This window comes from Camelina sativa, chromosome 4 (genome assembly GCF_000633955.1).
Source record: "Camelina sativa cultivar DH55 chromosome 4, Cs, whole genome shotgun sequence".
Lineage (NCBI taxonomy): Eukaryota > Viridiplantae > Streptophyta > Magnoliopsida > Brassicales > Brassicaceae > Camelina > Camelina sativa.
The window spans coordinates 20338511-20355070 of record NC_025688.1 but is presented as its reverse complement, the minus strand read 5'-3'; the positions used below and the strand labels follow the sequence as shown (position 1 = coordinate 20355070).

General features: G+C 36.8%; 5 protein-coding genes across 8 annotated transcripts; 1 reads left to right on the top strand and 4 right to left on the bottom strand.

The window, feature by feature from the left end:
• Positions 7–3102, top strand: LOC104781430 (AP3-complex subunit beta-A-like). Its single transcript, XM_010506102.1, has 7 exons — positions 7–32; positions 162–288; positions 369–478; positions 583–783; positions 1097–2040; positions 2251–2514; positions 2625–3102. The coding sequence occupies exons 3-7, from the start codon at positions 431–433 to the stop codon at positions 2980–2982; spliced, it is 1815 nt and encodes a 604-aa protein (XP_010504404.1). The 5' UTR covers positions 7–32; positions 162–288; positions 369–430; the 3' UTR covers positions 2983–3102.
• On the bottom strand, positions 3094–5158 carry LOC104781431 (16 kDa phloem protein 2). Of its 2 annotated transcripts, none has more exons than XM_010506104.2 (5): positions 4968–5158; positions 4809–4874; positions 3646–3784; positions 3412–3547; positions 3094–3318 (listed from the first exon to the last, which is right to left on the bottom strand). In XM_010506104.2, the coding sequence occupies exons 1-5, from the start codon at positions 5032–5034 to the stop codon at positions 3259–3261; spliced, it is 468 nt and encodes a 155-aa protein (XP_010504406.1). In that variant the 5' UTR covers positions 5035–5158; the 3' UTR covers positions 3094–3258. The 2 variants fall into 2 exon arrangements, with proteins under 2 accessions (XP_010504406.1, XP_010504405.1); XM_010506103.2 differs by having other exon boundaries at positions 3646–3787; positions 4968–5155.
• Positions 5652–8909, bottom strand: LOC104781429 (serine/arginine-rich SC35-like splicing factor SCL30). Of its 2 annotated transcripts, none has more exons than XM_010506100.2 (8): positions 8810–8909; positions 8526–8710; positions 8326–8403; positions 7134–7304; positions 7008–7027; positions 6381–6459; positions 6094–6294; positions 5652–6006 (listed from the first exon to the last, which is right to left on the bottom strand). In XM_010506100.2, the coding sequence occupies exons 2-8, from the start codon at positions 8681–8683 to the stop codon at positions 5910–5912; spliced, it is 804 nt and encodes a 267-aa protein (XP_010504402.1). In that variant the 5' UTR covers positions 8684–8710; positions 8810–8909; the 3' UTR covers positions 5652–5909. The 2 variants fall into 2 exon arrangements, with proteins under 2 accessions (XP_010504402.1, XP_010504401.1); XM_010506099.2 differs by lacking the exon at positions 7008–7027 and adding an exon at positions 6591–6622.
• On the bottom strand, positions 9200–11575 carry LOC104781427 (probable receptor-like protein kinase At3g55450). Of its 2 annotated transcripts, none has more exons than XM_010506097.2 (6): positions 11176–11575; positions 10642–10955; positions 10415–10550; positions 10184–10329; positions 9952–10075; positions 9200–9788 (listed from the first exon to the last, which is right to left on the bottom strand). In XM_010506097.2, exons 1-6 carry the CDS (start codon positions 11204–11206, stop codon positions 9370–9372), a joined length of 1170 nt encoding a protein of 389 aa, XP_010504399.1. In that variant the 5' UTR covers positions 11207–11575; the 3' UTR covers positions 9200–9369. The 2 variants fall into 2 exon arrangements, with proteins under 2 accessions (XP_010504399.1, XP_010504400.1); XM_010506098.2 differs by having other exon boundaries at positions 10184–10326; positions 11176–11574.
• LOC104781426 (triosephosphate isomerase, cytosolic-like) lies at positions 13341–16005 on the bottom strand. Its single transcript, XM_010506096.2, has 9 exons — positions 15848–16005; positions 15426–15501; positions 15004–15127; positions 14587–14671; positions 14356–14488; positions 14077–14171; positions 13886–13964; positions 13699–13781; positions 13341–13590 (listed from the first exon to the last, which is right to left on the bottom strand). Exons 1-9 carry the CDS (start codon positions 15884–15886, stop codon positions 13540–13542), a joined length of 765 nt encoding a protein of 254 aa, XP_010504398.1. The 5' UTR covers positions 15887–16005; the 3' UTR covers positions 13341–13539.

Sequence of the window (16560 nt, the reverse complement as noted above, 5' to 3'; positions counted from 1 at the left end):
CATCTATCTCTTCAATTTTGAGAGAGTTTGAGGTACTACTTTATCCTTAATCGACTATCAAAGTATTTTGGTTCATTCTGGAAAGTTTGTGTGATCATTTGATTTTCCAGTATTCTAAATAAGCACGTCGTAAAGTGTTGTTAACCATGAGCCTTTTCCAGGATTATATTAAAGATCCGGACAGAAGATTTGCAGCTGATACAATTGCAGCAATTGGTTTGTGTGCGAAAAGACTGCCAACAATTCCAACTACATGTCTTGATGGATTGTTAGCACTAGTTCGACAAGGTCAGTTATGCTTCATTTACTTGTACTCATTGGTTGACCTATTTGGCAGTTCGGTTAAAGTAGCTCTCACAATGTTACAGAATCTTTTGCTGGCGATCCCGAGTCGGTAGATGGAGAAGCAGGAGTGTTGGTGCAAGCCGTGATGTCGATTCAAACTATCATAGAGCGAGATCCCGATAGTCATGATAAAGTATACACATCTCATTTACTGTTTGAGCATCTGTATCTTACTAGTTTAATAACATGCTTAGAACCCAATGATGTATTGATATTTTTTCATTTTGTTGTTTGAAGGTGATAATTCAGCTGTTTCGTAGTCTGGATTCAATAAAGGTAGCTGCTGCTCGTGCAACTATTATTTGGATGGTAGGGGTTTACTGCTCTTTGGGTCCTATCATTCCTAGGATGCTGACCACGTTAACCAAGTACCTTGCATGGAGCTTTAAATCAGAGGCATCAGAGACAAAACTACAGATTCTTAATACTACAGCTAAGGTATAGCTAGGGGTTTTGCTTCATCTTATTCTGGGTAATTATAGTATGACCATATATTATCTCTACATGAATCCGAAGGAAAGTCTATATGTTCCAATGAAAGAGGGCATCTACAATTCACCTTTTCTCTCTAAAAAAATATGTTCCATTTCTTTGCTAATAATAAGATTTCTCATTAACCATTTCATCCGATGGCTTTTCTGTCCTGTGAAATATTTTAGGTGTGGAAAAGCATTACTGCTTGTGCTAATGTCTCACTACAGTTCTCAGAAGATATTGATCAAGTAATTTTCAATCGCCTTTGAAATTGCAGGTTCTAATAAGTGCAAAGGTTGACGACTTTCATATGTTGAAAAGGATTATGGTTTATATGCTTGAATTGGGCGAATGTGACTTAAGCTATGACATTCGTGATCGAACTCGTTTCCTCAAGAAGCTGCTGTCATGCAAATTAGCTTCTCATGAGCCCACAGAAGACAGTGTTGCATCACAAGAAAATATTGCTGTGCATGTTGTGGAACATGTATTTGGGAGAAAACTGAAACCTTTTACACCTTTAGCTCTAAACGATCGTTTTTATCTCCCTGGATCTCTGTCACAGATAGTTCTTCATGCAGCCCCTGGATATGAACCTCTTCCAAAGCCCTGTAGTTTTGTGTTTGAAGAACATGACCAGCTGTCAGATTTAGATAGACAAAGGGAGGCCGGAGCTGATTTGGATGGATCTCAGGAATCCTCTGAAACAGGGGATGAGGATGGTTCCTCTGATTATGAGTCTGAATCTTCTGGTGGTTCAGATCTCAGCAGTGACGATAATGGAAGAACGGTGTCTAATGATGCCAGTGATCCAGCTGCTCCTTTGATTCAAATTTCAGATACTTACGATTCCGCTGGCCAGGAAGAACTAAGGTCCAAAAGGGCCCTGGATTTGTGGTTAGATGATCAGCCTAGTACATCAAATCAAACTCCATCTGCAGTAAATAGTAATCAGAGCTCTTATGCGAAGATATCCATTGGTGATATAGGAAGCCGAGTGAAGCCGAAAAGCTATAGTCTCTTAGACCCTGGAAATGGCAGTGGCTTGAAGGTAGACTATGCCTTTTTATCTGAAGTCTCTACTGTATCCCCATTACATGTTTGCGTAGAAGTTCTGTTTGAGAACAGTTCTGGGGAACCTATCCTGGACGTGAATTTGGAAGATGAAGAATCAATGAAGGTAGCAGACTCTTCTGAACAGACTTTGGTTGGTAAAGCAAAGTGAGTTTGATTCCTCTATACGAATTGATTTAATGAGCATGCTTTTTGCCTAATCCATATATCACTTACCCTTACATAAACTGTACCTAACTTAATGATATATATCACACAAGCTCTCATCCTTAATCCTGCAAGGAATTAGTTTTGGTAGAAATCCATTATCTTTAATTTCTCTTAATTATCTCATTTACCTATTCGTAAACCCTGCAGTGCATCTTACAACAATGTGCCAACACTAATTCCACTTGAGGAAATCAGTTGCCTTGAACCACGTCAGAGTGCAAAGAGGCTTATCCAGGTTCGGTTTCATCACCACTTGCTTCCCATGAGGTTAACCTTGCATTACAATGGAAAGAAGGTTCCTGTCAAGTTACGACCTGATCTTGGATACCTTGTGAAGCCATTTTCAATGAGCATCGAGGAATTCTTAGCCACAGAATCTCGATTACCTGGAATGTTTGAGTATAGTCGAAGGTTAGCTGCTTTCTTTACTTAAAGCTGAGGTTGATTAATAAGAAACTTCGATTTTTTACTTTCTGCACTAAGAGTTTCCCTAAACCTTGGGTTCTTTTCAATTTTGGTAGGTGTACATTTGACGATCATGTTAAAGATTCAAGAATGGAGAATGGGAAAGACAAATTTCTCAGCATCTGCGAATGCATAACACTAAAGGTGCTTAGCAACTCAAATCTGCACCTTGTGTCTGTGGATTTACCAGTTGCAAACACACTCGAAGATGCAACTGGGCTGCGATTAAGATTCGGCAGCAAAATCTTAAGCAGTGAGATCCCTCTTTTGATTACCATCACAGTCGAAGGCAAATGCACCGAAGTTCTGAATTTAACTGTCAAGATCAATTGCGAAGAAACGGTTTTTGGTCTAAACCTGTTGAACAGGATAGCTAATTTTATGGTTGAGACGTCTTCTTCAACCAGTCGATAAGCAAAATAGAGGATTTTTCTTGTATGTCACTATATGTGTACTAAACCCTGTTTATAACATTCTTTTTTTCTTTATAAATTTCTGTATGATTTAAATATAAATACAATGAGATTTCATAAACATGCTCTTACTAAATTAAAGATTCTCTACAACCAACAGATCATGATACATCATGAAAATTAAATAATATATTTTTCAAACTTATGAATAGCTTAATGATGTTGACACTAAAGATAAAACAGTAACATAGAATCAGCAAAATAGCAAGGAACGAAACTAATCAAACTGGCTATGCTTCCATCCTCCAAATACTTCTCCATCCATTGCCCTGTCTTGCTGAAGATTCCCAAAAAAAATACAAATAGTTTCAATAAGAGTTGAACAAGATTTAGTTAGAAAAATGTAAAAGATAAAGAGAAGTGAACCAACCAAAAGAGAGTAAGAAACTCCGATGAGAAGTTCGCCGACAAAGGAGAGATCAGAGTCAACAACGTTGTACTTGGTCGGCCTTAGCTCTGCCGTTCCTTTCTCAACTCCCATTTCCAATAGCTCTTTAACATGTACCCTATTTATTCATTCATTCATTAATCAAGATTAATCCAAATCATTTTTACGTATCTTTTATAGTTTTAGGCTATGTCATATAATATTATATATACGTACGTGGCTTCGCCGATGTAGTCGTCGGTAGAGAAAGTATCATGGTCCATGACTTTGACGATGAGTTTGTAATCGGCACCAGAGCCAGGAAACTCTGCCCTCCATCTTAGTTTATCATTCCATGTTGGGTTTCTACCTCCATCTTCTTCATTTTAATAAACACAAAGATTTCCAATCAGTTTTTTTTTCTGTCTAGTATACTATTTTCTTTACTAGAATATCACCAAGATCATATAATTTTACATTTCCCTATGCTTTAAAAAAAAAAAGGAAAACTAAAATATTATTGTTTCTTATAGTAAACAACCACTAGTTATAATTAATTAGTTAAATATGAAGTTTGGTGTATTGATGGATTAGTTAAATAATGATGTTGGCCAGACAATATCTCGATAAATGAGATGACTACTTTGAGTTTGAGAAGGAAACTCTATCCATAGCCCATACACATAATTTTTCAAGATTTGAACCATACTAGGAGAGAAACTTATACTCCAATATAAAACAGGACATAATAAAGTAGATGAAAACATTTGAGAGTTGGGATGAAAAAATTATGCAAAATAACATTAACATTTTAACAAATTATTTTTCGTAGATCACATATTTTATCTTTTATTTAGTTTTCATGTTATATACTTTTAATTTCGCACAAGAAAATACTTTTAAGACATGCATATAGCGAATAAAATCTTTGCTTCAACATAACACAAGAACTTGATGAATGTTGCGAGTGATAAAAACTGTTTTCAAAGCGCAAACAAATAGTGTGCCATTCATCACCATTATATCATGTCTTCAAGAAAGTTATAATTCAAAAGAATACTAAACAATAATTTTACTAGGAATACTATCTATAAGTAAAAACAGTGATTTAGCTAAGCTAAAACATGCAGTGGTATGCTATGAGGATAGTTGAAATACCTATGGATCTCAAGTTGCACTTATTATTTTATTTACAAGTTACAAGTTACAACCATCAACTATCACAAGCATGTGGGCCTTTTTAATGCTTAAGTAAGATAGAAAATGAAAATGGAGAAATAGTCTCTCTCGCATAAAACCAAAAAGAAAAAGTCAAACTATAGAAAGCCTAATTAAGCTGATTATAGAGAGATTTGGAAATATTTTTGGAGAGAAGGGAATATGATTAGAAAGTTAATTACCTTTAGCAACGCTACTTTTGCGGGTTTGCCCTTTGTATTGGATCTCAACATATGGATCTATCTTACCTAATAATCAAAACACAAACACAAAGTAAGTAAATCTTTTTGTGACAAATTCGAAAGGACACCAAATCCGAGAGAAGAGATGTTATTCATTACCAAGAAAATCAGATCGCTTGAGATTTTTGCCACTGATGAGATTAACCTCAAGGATTCCCACAGCCATCTCTCAAGAAGAGTCTTTTCAAAGTTTTTTTTTTGGGTTTGTGTTTTCTAAATAAAGAAGAAAGAAGAAGAAAGAGAAACGATGAAGTGGATATGTCAGAAGAAGTCCTTTAAATACAGAAGCAAAGAACACAAGCAGACCTTCTCGTTCACATGATTAATAATACTATTCTTATTTATTATTTTTCAAAACATAAACCCGCGTCCGCGTTCGTGGTTGGTTCCACCAAGACCGGACCAAGCCAAACCAAACTTTTATGTAGAAGAGGCAAAACAAGAAGACCTAATAAGTATTTTTCGTTTGGTCAACTAATGCAAATTACCATCTTACACCTGTAGTTGGTTTTGTTTAAGGAAAGACCAGATTGGCTGCTTGGATAATTGTAAAGTGTAATCAGAAAGTATTGGTTTGGACCTTTTGTCCAAAATAGACCCAAGAAAACATCATCATAATATTGACTTCTAGATGGAATCCTTTTTATTATCTTCTTCTCAGAAATTCTTAGACACAGACTTTGTTATAAGATTTTCAAAGGCTGCTGCTACGAAACAAAGAAGAATTGCAGTTCTCGACTCTTGACCATACGAGAGAAGAAGACTCTGGTCGCACGCACATTCTGGTATACCAAACGTTTGACACATTAGAAGCTTAAACCAATCTTCATACAAAACTTCAAAAATAAAACCCATAAACCGAGGACAGAGATTCAAGTAACATCACATCACAAGACACCACTATCTTTAACAAGCCAGAGTAGAGTTTTTGAAGACACATAGACCACTACTAGAGAGAAACAAAGACAACCCATAAAGCGTTGCACAAAGCTTTGGTCTTTGAGATCGGGAGAGAGAGAGGCAGGCTTCTTAACATAAGTCTCATCTTGGAGATGCCTCCACAGACTTGGATCCCGAAGGCGATCTTGAAACAGCTCTTCCACCACGACGCCTTTCCTCTGGTTCATAGCCCGGTTTCCTATAAAAACCAATCAATGTCCAGATACGAAACATGAGACACAATCCTCAGGGGCAAAAAGAAAATCAGACACAATGTCTCACTTACTCTCTAATCTCAGTGTCTCCATTTCTGTCCCGGTCTGGAGCAGCATCACCTTCATAGCCAGGGGAATAGGACCTCCGACTGTATTTTCCATCTTCTCCACGAGGAGGACCTCTTGGTGGTGATCGTGGACGTTCCTCTTGCCTTCTCCTTGGAGATGGTGAATAGTCTGCTCCTCTTCGTCTTGGTGCAGGAGAGTAAGACCTGTAAAACCATTATGTAAATTAAACATACATCTCATTGACTTGAATGATAATGATGTAAAATGTATAGGTAACAAAGCAGGCTACCTTGATCTGTATCTGCTTCTAGAGTCTGATGGACGACGGGGAGAGCGTGAACGAGAGATTGAACGTGAACGAGACCGTCCTGAAAACACACAATCATAGACATACTCAAGCTATGTATATAAAACATCACAATCTAGCTCTGCTCATGTATGTTGAAATTTTACTGTTAAAGAACATAATAAGTGCATACTCAGAGAGAATATCACTAACCATGAGAACGACCTCTGGAGCCTGAAGGTTCCCTGAAAAACAGAAGACAATTTTTTTATTATTGTTCTCAACTTCTTTGGAAAAATGATAATGAACTTACAGAGTTTTGATGAGGAAGAGCGATATTATTGATAACTATTTGCTTTAGCAATCAGAATATCGAAACTTACCTACTCCGAGTCCTAGTCTTCACACGCATCTCCTCAGGCCTTTTCCTAGACTCTGAAGCAACAACCACAGTTATCTCTCTCCCAGCAAATATCCTCCTGTTCATGCTTCTTTGAGCCTCCCCAGCATCATATGCATCAACAAACTCCACAAAGGCAAANCGTCACAATCTAGCTCTACTCATGTATGTTGAAATTTTACTGTTAAAGAACATAATAAGTGCAGAATCAGACTAATCATGAGAACGACCTCTGGAGCCTGAAGGTTCCCTGAAAAACAGAAGACAATTTTTTGATTATTGTTCTCAACTTCTTTGGGGAAGAGCGATATGATTGATAACTTATTTGCTTTAGCAATCAGAATATCGAAACTTACCTACTCCGAGTCCTAGTCTTCACACGCATCTCCTCAGGCCTTTTCCTAGACTCTGAAGCAACAACCACAGTTATCTCTCTCCCAGCAAATATCCTCCTGTTCATGCTTCTTTGAGCCTCCCCAGCATCATATGCATCAACAAACTCCACAAAGGCAAACCCCCGCGGTTCCCTGCATAATTCAAAAGCTTATCATTCCAAGTGTTTGATGGTTGATAGCAATGCACATAACACTAGGAAGATTTTATATTATCAGCAAACTCAGCCTACACTCAACCACTAGACTGAATACCTTTCTCAGATATGGTAATTGTGCTTCTGAGAACGTCTAAGTAAACATCAGCTTCTGAGAACTTCTAAGAAAAGCAGACTTCTACTTATGCAAATATCGCTAGTAGCTGACCTTTTCTTAACAGTTTAAGCACATCAACTCGAAAAGAGGCAAGAGATCTTGTAAAAATAAGAAGCACTTGATCCCAAAAGTAAGTTCTCTTCAGATCGCCTTCCCAAACAAACTTATAAAGTTTGAGTAATTTATAGTAAAGCTTCATAAGGAACATTCTTCACTTATTACTTGCTTCCATATAGAACAATCTTCACATACTACTTGCTTCCAAACAAAACAATCTTCACTTATAAACTTGCTTCCAAACAAAACATTCTTGATTTGAAATGACTCTTAATATCCTTTTAATGCACTAAGTTAAGCATTTTTCACGAGGGCTTCATCAAAATGTGGGGCTTGGTCTTGTTTTAACTTCAAGCCAACATACCCCCTGGGAAATCATTCAACGTTTAATGTACTAAGGAAAAAGCAAGTCAAAAAAGAAAGCTCTGAAATTGAGTACTCATCGACAAAGGTCTCTTCTAACCTCGAGAACTAAGCTCTAACAGAAAGTGCAGAGTAAACCAAAAAAAAAGAAGAAAGTGCAGAGCATAACTTGCGCCAAAATCAACTCATATGTCATCTCAATTTGTGCAAACCTTGACGACTTACAAACACCCTTTTTCTATCATATCAAAGGTTCAGCATTGAATATGAAGCATCATGCAATGTAAACAAAGGAACTCAAAATGGCTTCAAAACAAGAATCATATATGCTAATCATCACACAACTAAGTCTATCAATCAAGATTAAACAACAGCTCAAAAGACATCAAGAAGGAAAAAAGAAAAGAAAGAGTAAGCTCACCCAGAGTAATAGTCTCTCGGGATATAAACATCTCTCACAGGTCCAAACCTCTCAAAGGGCGCACGAAGCTCTTCTGGTCTGCAAAATCAAAAAAAACACAACAAAATCAGTAAAAACCCAATAGAGTCTTTTGTAATTTAAGCAAGAGAGAGAGAGAGAGAGAGAGAGAGAGAGAGAGAGAGAGAAAAGAAAAAATTAACCTGCAATCAAGAGGAATGTTACGAACCAAGAGACTACCATGGCTAGATCCTTTACGTCCACCACCATATCCACGTCTAGGAGGAGGAGGTGGACTTCTACCTCGACCACCATATCCTCTCCTTGGAGGGCTGTAATAAGGCGGACTGTATCTCCTCATCTTTTCCAAGAAAAAAAAAGAAAAAACCTAACACAGAGAGAAGAAACGTATTCAACACCAGAGATCCTCAAAAGAGTTTACAATCGGAGGATTCATGAGAGAATAAAAAGATCAGGAAATTATTACCTCCGACGGAACACTTGGTAAACTTTGAGAGAGTAGCAAAAAGAGAAGACACAAATTGTTCAAAAGACAGATCTGATGAAGTGAATGAACAACTAGAGAAGAAGAGAGAAGAAGATGATGACTTCTCTTGTTTTCTTCTTCTATTGGATGATCTGAGTAGCTAGGCCCATCTATTAAATGGGCTTGGCCTTATTGCTGTTTTCCAGTTTTGTGTAAAAATAAAAAAAAAATTCTTGGAAAAAACAGAGATTGGTCTAGGCTTTTTTTTTTTTTTTTTTTTTTTTNCGATTAGGAAAAATAAAATAGGAAAACGTAACCCTAAAATCTGACAGAAAATTAATTAGTTACATATATGGTCACTACCCCATTTTGGTATATATACTCAAAATATTTGATCTATCAGAAAAAGATTCTCCCCAAATCAACAACAGGAGCAAAAAAGCTATAACCAGTGTTACAAAATCACTTACACACAGACAAATATTACAACAACAACAACAACAACAACAACAAACAAGGAGACATGAGACCTAACCAGCAGCCACATCATCCTCTACCTACTACAAACCATCAGTCTTTTTGTTTAAACCGTTTTTCTGGTACTTGTCTTCAATTTTCAATCCCACAACTTTCTTTGTATCCTTAACCGGGTCAACGTTTGCCGGTTTAACCACGCTGTCTTGCAGCTGTATCAAGGCTCGGACAACTTGGTCCATGGTCGGACGCGATTTGGGTTCGAATGAGAGGCACTGCACAGCAATGCTTGCCAATCTCACGGCTCCTTCGGGTTTGTACTGTGAGTTAAGCCGAGTGTCCACAATTAGTAGAACCTTTCGCCTACTTGTGAGGTACGGTCTAGCCCAATCCACAAGGTTTTGCTCCTTGGCTGGGCGGTTATGGTCCAGTGCTTGCCTTCCACATAGTAGTTCCAGAAGAACAACCCCGAAACTGTATACGTCGCTTCTAGCATTCAAGTGACCTGAAAAAAGATAAGAGATATGAGAGAACAAAACAAGAATGCAACTCTTACCGCCAAAATGTTATAGTTATTACTATTCAAACTCGCATTTATTATACTCATGCTATAGTTAGGCAATTGATTGTATCATATCTTAGCAACAGTTTATATCTTAGAACTTTACCTGTTGAGACATACTCTGGCGCGGCGTAGCCAAATGTGCCCATGACCCTGGTACTAACATAGCTAGTTTCTCCCATAGGACCGTCCCTCGCTAAACCAAAGTCTGAAAGCTTTGCATTGAAGTCCTGTTGTTTGTAAAACAAAGTCAGTATCATTAAGTCGTTGATAAAATAAAAAATAAAAAAAAAGCATGTAGACTTAAAGGGTTTTTTTCAGAGAGAAGAGCATAATACCGAGTCGAGCAAGATGTTAGACGCCTTGATGTCTCGGTATATGACTTTGACAGGGTCGCTATGAAGAAATGCGAGTCCTTTAGCTGCATCAAGTGCAACCTTTATCCGTAGAATCCAAGAGAGCGGCTTAAAGTCCCGGCTTCCTGCTTCAAAAACATTCAAACATAAGAACAAAAACTCTCAAGTTACACAAAATATGGATTTTGATTAATAAAGCGATTAAAGACTCACTTGAGAAGAGATGATTCTCAAGACTACCCTTGTGCATAAACTCGTACACAAGAAGCCGTTGTTCATCTTCCACGCAATAACCAATCAATTTAACTAAATTGGGATGACTTAACTGCCCCAAGTAGTTGATCTCTGTCTGAGTCACAACAAAACATAACACAAGAGATCAGAGTCAGAGTCAGAGCCACCAAATCAAAAACATAAGAAGAAAGAAGTTGGTTTTGTACCAGCCATTCTCGGTGACCTTGAAAACCATCAGGGTTAAGCCGCTTAACAGCAATTACAAGACCGGAGCTAGATTTGGTCGGGGTAAGAGTAGTCTCATCAAGCCAGCCTCTAAAGACACAACCAAAACCACCTTCTCCAACAACAGAGTCAGCTCTGAAGTTTCTGGTTGCGAGTTTAAGTTCATTAAAGGTGAAGCTTTTAACACTCGTTGAGCTAAGTATCTCTCCTTCTGTCTTATGAGCTCCCGCATATGATGATGATGATGATTTATAGCTCGAGAGACGAAGATCATCGAGACCACTACTACTCTTATCTGCACAACAACCAAAAAAGCGTTGACCAAAGTCAAAATCGAGAGTACCAAAAAGGGGAAAACTTTTTTTAGAGAGTCAGATCACGATAAGATTCTTTGCAAAGTTCATTCCTTTTCTATAAACCCATTACCAATTAACCAAAAAGATCACGAATTTGAAGAGATACAGATGGAAGGAGAAATGAAAAATAAAAAAGTTTTGAAGTTATGGAGAACGCACTAAGGACACGAGAACTGAGGCAAGAGCCCATCGAAGTAGAGAGAGAGAGATGGATCAAAACGAATAAAGTAGATCGTTTTTGCCCTTTGTCTGACAAAATGAGTTGGCTTCTTCAGCTGTTTTATTGTGTAGGAACAGATTCTCTCAGACGAAACCCATTAAAGCTGAGCAATTAAGAAAGAGACAGATTTGAAAAGCATACACTGAAGAAGAAAGGAGAGAGAAAGAGAGATAATGAGAAGAGAAGATGGATGTTGATGATGAGATTAGGGAGTAGAGGCAAGTAAAGGAAGAAGAAGAAGAAGAAGAAGAAGAAGAAGAAGAAAGGTCTCTTTTTATTTCTTGTCCAAAAAAACGAATTCAGACAAAAAGTGAGTTTTGAGTTTTGACCAAAAGAAGGGGTTCTCGTTTAATGGAAACGAGTTTAATTAGTAGTAATAGTTTAATAATAAAATCAGTGGGACTTTTTGGTTCTTTTATGCCTAAGTTTGTACTTTCTTCTATAGGTTTGATTTGATCCATCTGATTAGAGTGCTTAACGTACATAAAAAGATACCTAATGAATGGTAAGTTCAAGATTCAAAATTAACGATGTACGTAAAAAGATCACTAATGAATGATAAGTTAAAGATTCAAAATTAAACGTCTTACCTCTTAATAGATATTGAGTCAGATAATGGTCTTTTAGATTTTGGAATATTTGCTTTGGCCTTATGAATTCGTCGTGGACCTCGTGGAGGATGGGACTTGGGTGGGGTTGGATGCTAAAAAGAAGACAAAAGTTTTGTCCAAAATGATGGATACTATTTTGTGGAATGATGAGACAGGTTCGGGTTTAACCTGTGGAGTTTCAATAAACTTTTTTTACACAGTTAGGTAAGAAAATTTGACCTAGGAAAATATCTACTTATGTACTGTATAATATAGTGAACCAGAAAATAAGTTTTATACAAAGTAGGTAAGAAAAAATATGATTTGTAAAGAAGAAAATATACTTGACCAAATTGTGTGTAATGTAATTTTAACTAGTGCTAAGGATCATGAGAGTTTTGTACGTATAAAAGTTTTATTCTATAAATAACACTTAAAACTGGGCAGAAGATTGAAGTATATGTTGTCGCTGTATACCAAACCTCCATTTTTTCTTCTTCTCCAATTTTGATTCAATAACGTGTTAAGTATTTTGTTTTCTAATACATGAATAAATAATGTGTTTCAGTCATACGACCCAAAATTACTCCACTGCCGGAAAGAATCGATGACTTGGTCAAACCTCCTCTTCCTAAGGTCACAATTGTTTGCTCGTTAAGCAAAATAAGTCTAACGTCAACTAAATAATATAATACTGAAAACATATATTTAAAATCCCTATAATTCCTAAAGTGAAGCACTCCCTGAACATGAATAGAAATGTGGGTTGACTTGGGAGATAATACGTTATCACATTTGTAGCTGAGTCACGGTATTGTGTCTGTTTATTGGCATTATTTGTCACATCTAGCCGGGTCAAAACCAATATACATTTTTATTACACTTGAGTCCAATTTTTTAATAACTGTTTTGAACAATTTTGACGTACGGAGCTCTTCGTTTGGACTTTCAATCCATCTTTCTTAACACATGATGATGATCACTTAAGTTCCACTGAGCCGTTTTACTGATTACCTATATAAAACTAGTTATTTAAATCAGCATAACTAGTTTCGTGTCGGCATACGCATCCTTTTTTTCTTCTACAAATCGAAAAATTGACATTCCTAATATTGAGTTTCTTCTCCACAATTTTTTTTTCTTCTTTTTTTACTCTCTTACAATCAACATGATGTTAAACATAATTCATGATGAAGACAATAAAGTTGAAAAAAATAGTATTTTAAAACTAAAAATGTCAAAATTGACAAGTCAATAGGGAAAAGCGAAAGAAAAAAAAAATAAAGCAATTTTTTCCCACTCCTATTGTATAATCTTTTGATAAGTTTGCAAGCTTCTTCATTTAGTGGTTGACAGCATTATACAGAGATTAAAAAATAAAAGAGGGGGTCCAAAATGGAATAATGACATTTTAATGTTAATTAAACAGGTAATTAAGAAACAAATAATTTAGAAACGAAACGCCGAGGGAATTAATTATATGAACAACGAACACAGGCTTCACTTATAAAAAAGGAAGAGAATTGCAAGTTGACGGCTAAATAAATGGAGAAGAAATATGATTGTTGCGTTCTCAAAACAATATAGTAAAGAGAGAAACTTTTGCCAAATACAACTGGAACCAAAATGTATCATCGTACCAACTTATTCATATATTTTTTTCAGAGTTGAGACTGGAAAAGTAAAGGATTTTCAAACTGCTTAATGAACTCATTAGGCGCTTTTCTTCACCTCTGCAGCCTTAATGATGTCGATAAACTCAGGCTGCAAACGCAAAGAACGAACAAAAATAAACATTAGACGTGGTTTTGATTGAAACAAAAACGAAGATGTTATTATAACAAGGCAGCAAAATATATAGTATATGTGTACCTTTAGAGAAGCACCACCGACCAAGAAACCATCAACATCAGCCTGACCACCTAGCTCCTTGCAGTTACCACCATTGACGGATCCTGATAAAAATTTGCATAGTCAAGCCAAGTAACATAAAACTCGAGGGGGAAATGAATCGAAAAGGTGTTACTGTCACATTCAAATATGCTAATCATAGTCTTACCTCCATAGATGATGCGGGTTGTAGCAGCGACATCAGCACTCACGTTCTTGGCAAGCCATTTCCTGAGTTCATCGTGTACCTGTTCATAAATGTAATAAGTTTTCGCAAGAGAAAGATAATTTGGATATCCCAACAAATCATGACCATATGCAACAATGTTTAAGTACTCAAACGCATCAACAACAACTAACTTCTTGAGCTTGGGCTGGGCTAGCGACCTTTCCGGTTCCAATGGCCCACACTGGTTCATAGGCTATGACAACATTTGACCAGTTTGACACTCGTTCTGCCATTACAAACAAAAAATGAGTTCTTAAGCCAACAAAACATTTCTGTGTGGTTTAAAGATAATACACTAAGGGAGTATAGTGAGTAGAAACAGGAATTACTATCATCATAACAGGTCACAGTGTCAAAGCGAATGAACTCAGGTAGCAAAAAGAGATACAAATGTTTGACAATTTACATACCAGCGATAGCCTTGGTCTGGGCAGCGACCACATCCATGGTTGACCCAGCCTCCCGCTCCTCAAGAGTCTCACCAACGCAAGCAATCACTTTCAAACCTTGAGCAAGTGCATAGGCAACCTTGTCTCCAACGAACTACAAATGTAGGATAGAGGTCAAAAACCAATATCATGGATCTAAGAGCTGATTTGATTAGTACACCATAATTTGTATTATCATGAAAGGTCACTAACCTCGTTTGATTCATTAAGGATTGCCCTCCTTTCAGAGTGACCAAGGATAACCCATGGGATATCCAAGTTCACAAGCATCTCAGCACTGCACACACAAAATACATAATGCGTAAGTACAGACATCACATATATATATATATATATACTCTTCCTACGAAAGCATCCAATGGACAGGTGAATCGTTTTACAGCTGCTTTTTTAACCAGGCAGGTATCAAATCATGTTATGACTCTCAACTGTTAAATTGTTTCCTTTATCACTTGGGTGAGATAGTAAACAAAATAAAGAAGAGCAACACATGGGGAAGTTGATTTGTTTCTAACAAACTCAAATTCATCTACAAAACCATAGATCTTTACTGAATGAAGCAATAACGGTAAAACAGCTTAAAGTATACACCGGTGGCGAGAATCTCACCTCACTTCACCAGTGTAAGCACCTCCTTTCTTAACCCAACAGTTTTGTGCAGCAACGAAAAAGTCAGACCTCAATGTGCTCTTAACCAGGGGAAGAAAAACATATGGAGGGCTAACCACAACCTCTGCAATGGTAAAAAAATCCCGTCATACTATTAATCCAATCATAGTAACGAACATAGATAGAACCATAACAAATATGATGGAACACATGTAGATGATAGTAGATCTATCTAATCATGCTTAGAGAGGTAACAAATATTTAACCTATCCACAGCTTACTGTATATAACAGTGAAACAGGTTTGTTCGTATGCCCAAACCCATGCGATACATTTTATTCCACTATCAGGTAACTCAGATTTCAAAGATATGCAAAAACAGAATTATAGAATCGCCAAAGCAATGGAGATGGTACACTTACCTACAACATCTTGTGAAGGTACTTGAGCTTCATTAAGAGTGTTCACAATCTTCTTCACCTCCTCAGCAGTTCCGTTCTACATTAGATTAAAATATCCAAAACAAACCATAAGCATCATGTACCTCGCTAACAAAATTAACACACAGATCCATCAAAACTAGAACACGAAACCAATCGATGAAGAATTCGTAATCAAAACTGACAAAAAACATGAGATCCGGCACCGAATCGTCAAATCTCAACCATCAGTACTAAATCAAAAACATATAATGAAATCAGGGATCTGAACTCGACGTCAATCGAAGCAAACAACGAACAAAACCTTAAATCTCAGATCACGATCGAGATTTTTCCGATCTCGTTCACTTGATCGGGGAAGAACTAAATAAGTAAACAAAGATCCAGAAGAGAAGATCACTTACGCATTTCCAGTTTCCTCCGACGAAGAACTTTCTGGCCATTTTTGCTCAAGATTTTTTTGGTTCAGACGACGATCACGAGAGTCACAGATGGGAGAGGAGAGCTAAAAAGATTAGATCGAAGAGTGTTCAGTGGCCGTTGTCTCTCGCAGAGGTCACTGATATATAAATAAAATAAAAATATATACTCTAAATATTTTATATAGGAAAAGACGCATATGTCTAGGGTATAGAAGAATATTCCTTTAAAAATTAGGAAAGCTGAGGGTAATAATGTGAATTCATCAGGGATGGGGAAAATATTGTGGACGTGTTGGGCAAGGTTTGGTTGGTGGAACCGGGTGGGGTTAATAAAATAGACAACGGCGTGGATCGTGATGCTCTATTATAAAGGCTTAGGCTCACTAAAGCACATAAACATAGATGGTGAAAGCCCATTAACTTGTTCAGTTAAAGTAACTTTTGTTTTCTCCAAATTACTTACATATAATTTGTGATTATGAGATCTTAATTATTAAAAATGCAATTGAGACCCCATATTACACACCTAAAGATGGATATTTTCTTTGTTGAGTTAGATTAATTTTGGTCTACTTAATTTCGTTTGATCTTTGTTGTTTTGTATAATAACTTGAGAAATCGTTACCTTGTTGGATATGTAAAAGGACTATTTATAGTGGCATCATTATGAAAACGTTACGTGGTGATTTGTTTAT